Genomic DNA, 264 nt, shown 5'->3' on the forward strand with positions numbered 1-264 from the left:
CCAATCAGCAAGCATCTTAAACAGCATCACAATCTCATATCAAATCGAACTTTTCATCCAACGAGACTTATTACCTTTATCCGTAATTCCTTTTAAATAATTTAATTCCTTATTTTTTTTTTTTTTCTCTCCTTTCCAGTCCTGGAGGAAGCTCTGTCCAATGCTGCGGACAGGGAGATCATGCTGCCGTGGGGCGTCGGCATCGTGGGGCATGTGGCAAGCACCAAGGAAGTGATTAACATTAAGGATGCATACCAGGTCAGA

At 42.4% G+C, this 264-nt stretch overlaps 1 protein-coding gene across 1 annotated transcript in view; it reads left to right on the forward strand.

Annotated features, from left to right (window-relative positions):
- Positions 1–264, forward strand: part of LOC119588964 (cGMP-specific 3',5'-cyclic phosphodiesterase-like) — a 71,727-nt gene that overhangs the window by 6,654 nt on the left and 64,809 nt on the right. The window contains 1 exon segment of the mRNA XM_037937571.1: positions 140–258. Within this exon segment, the coding sequence (XP_037793499.1) occupies positions 140–258 (119 nt within the window).

Source organism: Penaeus monodon, chromosome 24 (assembly GCF_015228065.2).
Source record: "Penaeus monodon isolate SGIC_2016 chromosome 24, NSTDA_Pmon_1, whole genome shotgun sequence".
NCBI lineage: Eukaryota > Metazoa > Arthropoda > Malacostraca > Decapoda > Penaeidae > Penaeus > Penaeus monodon.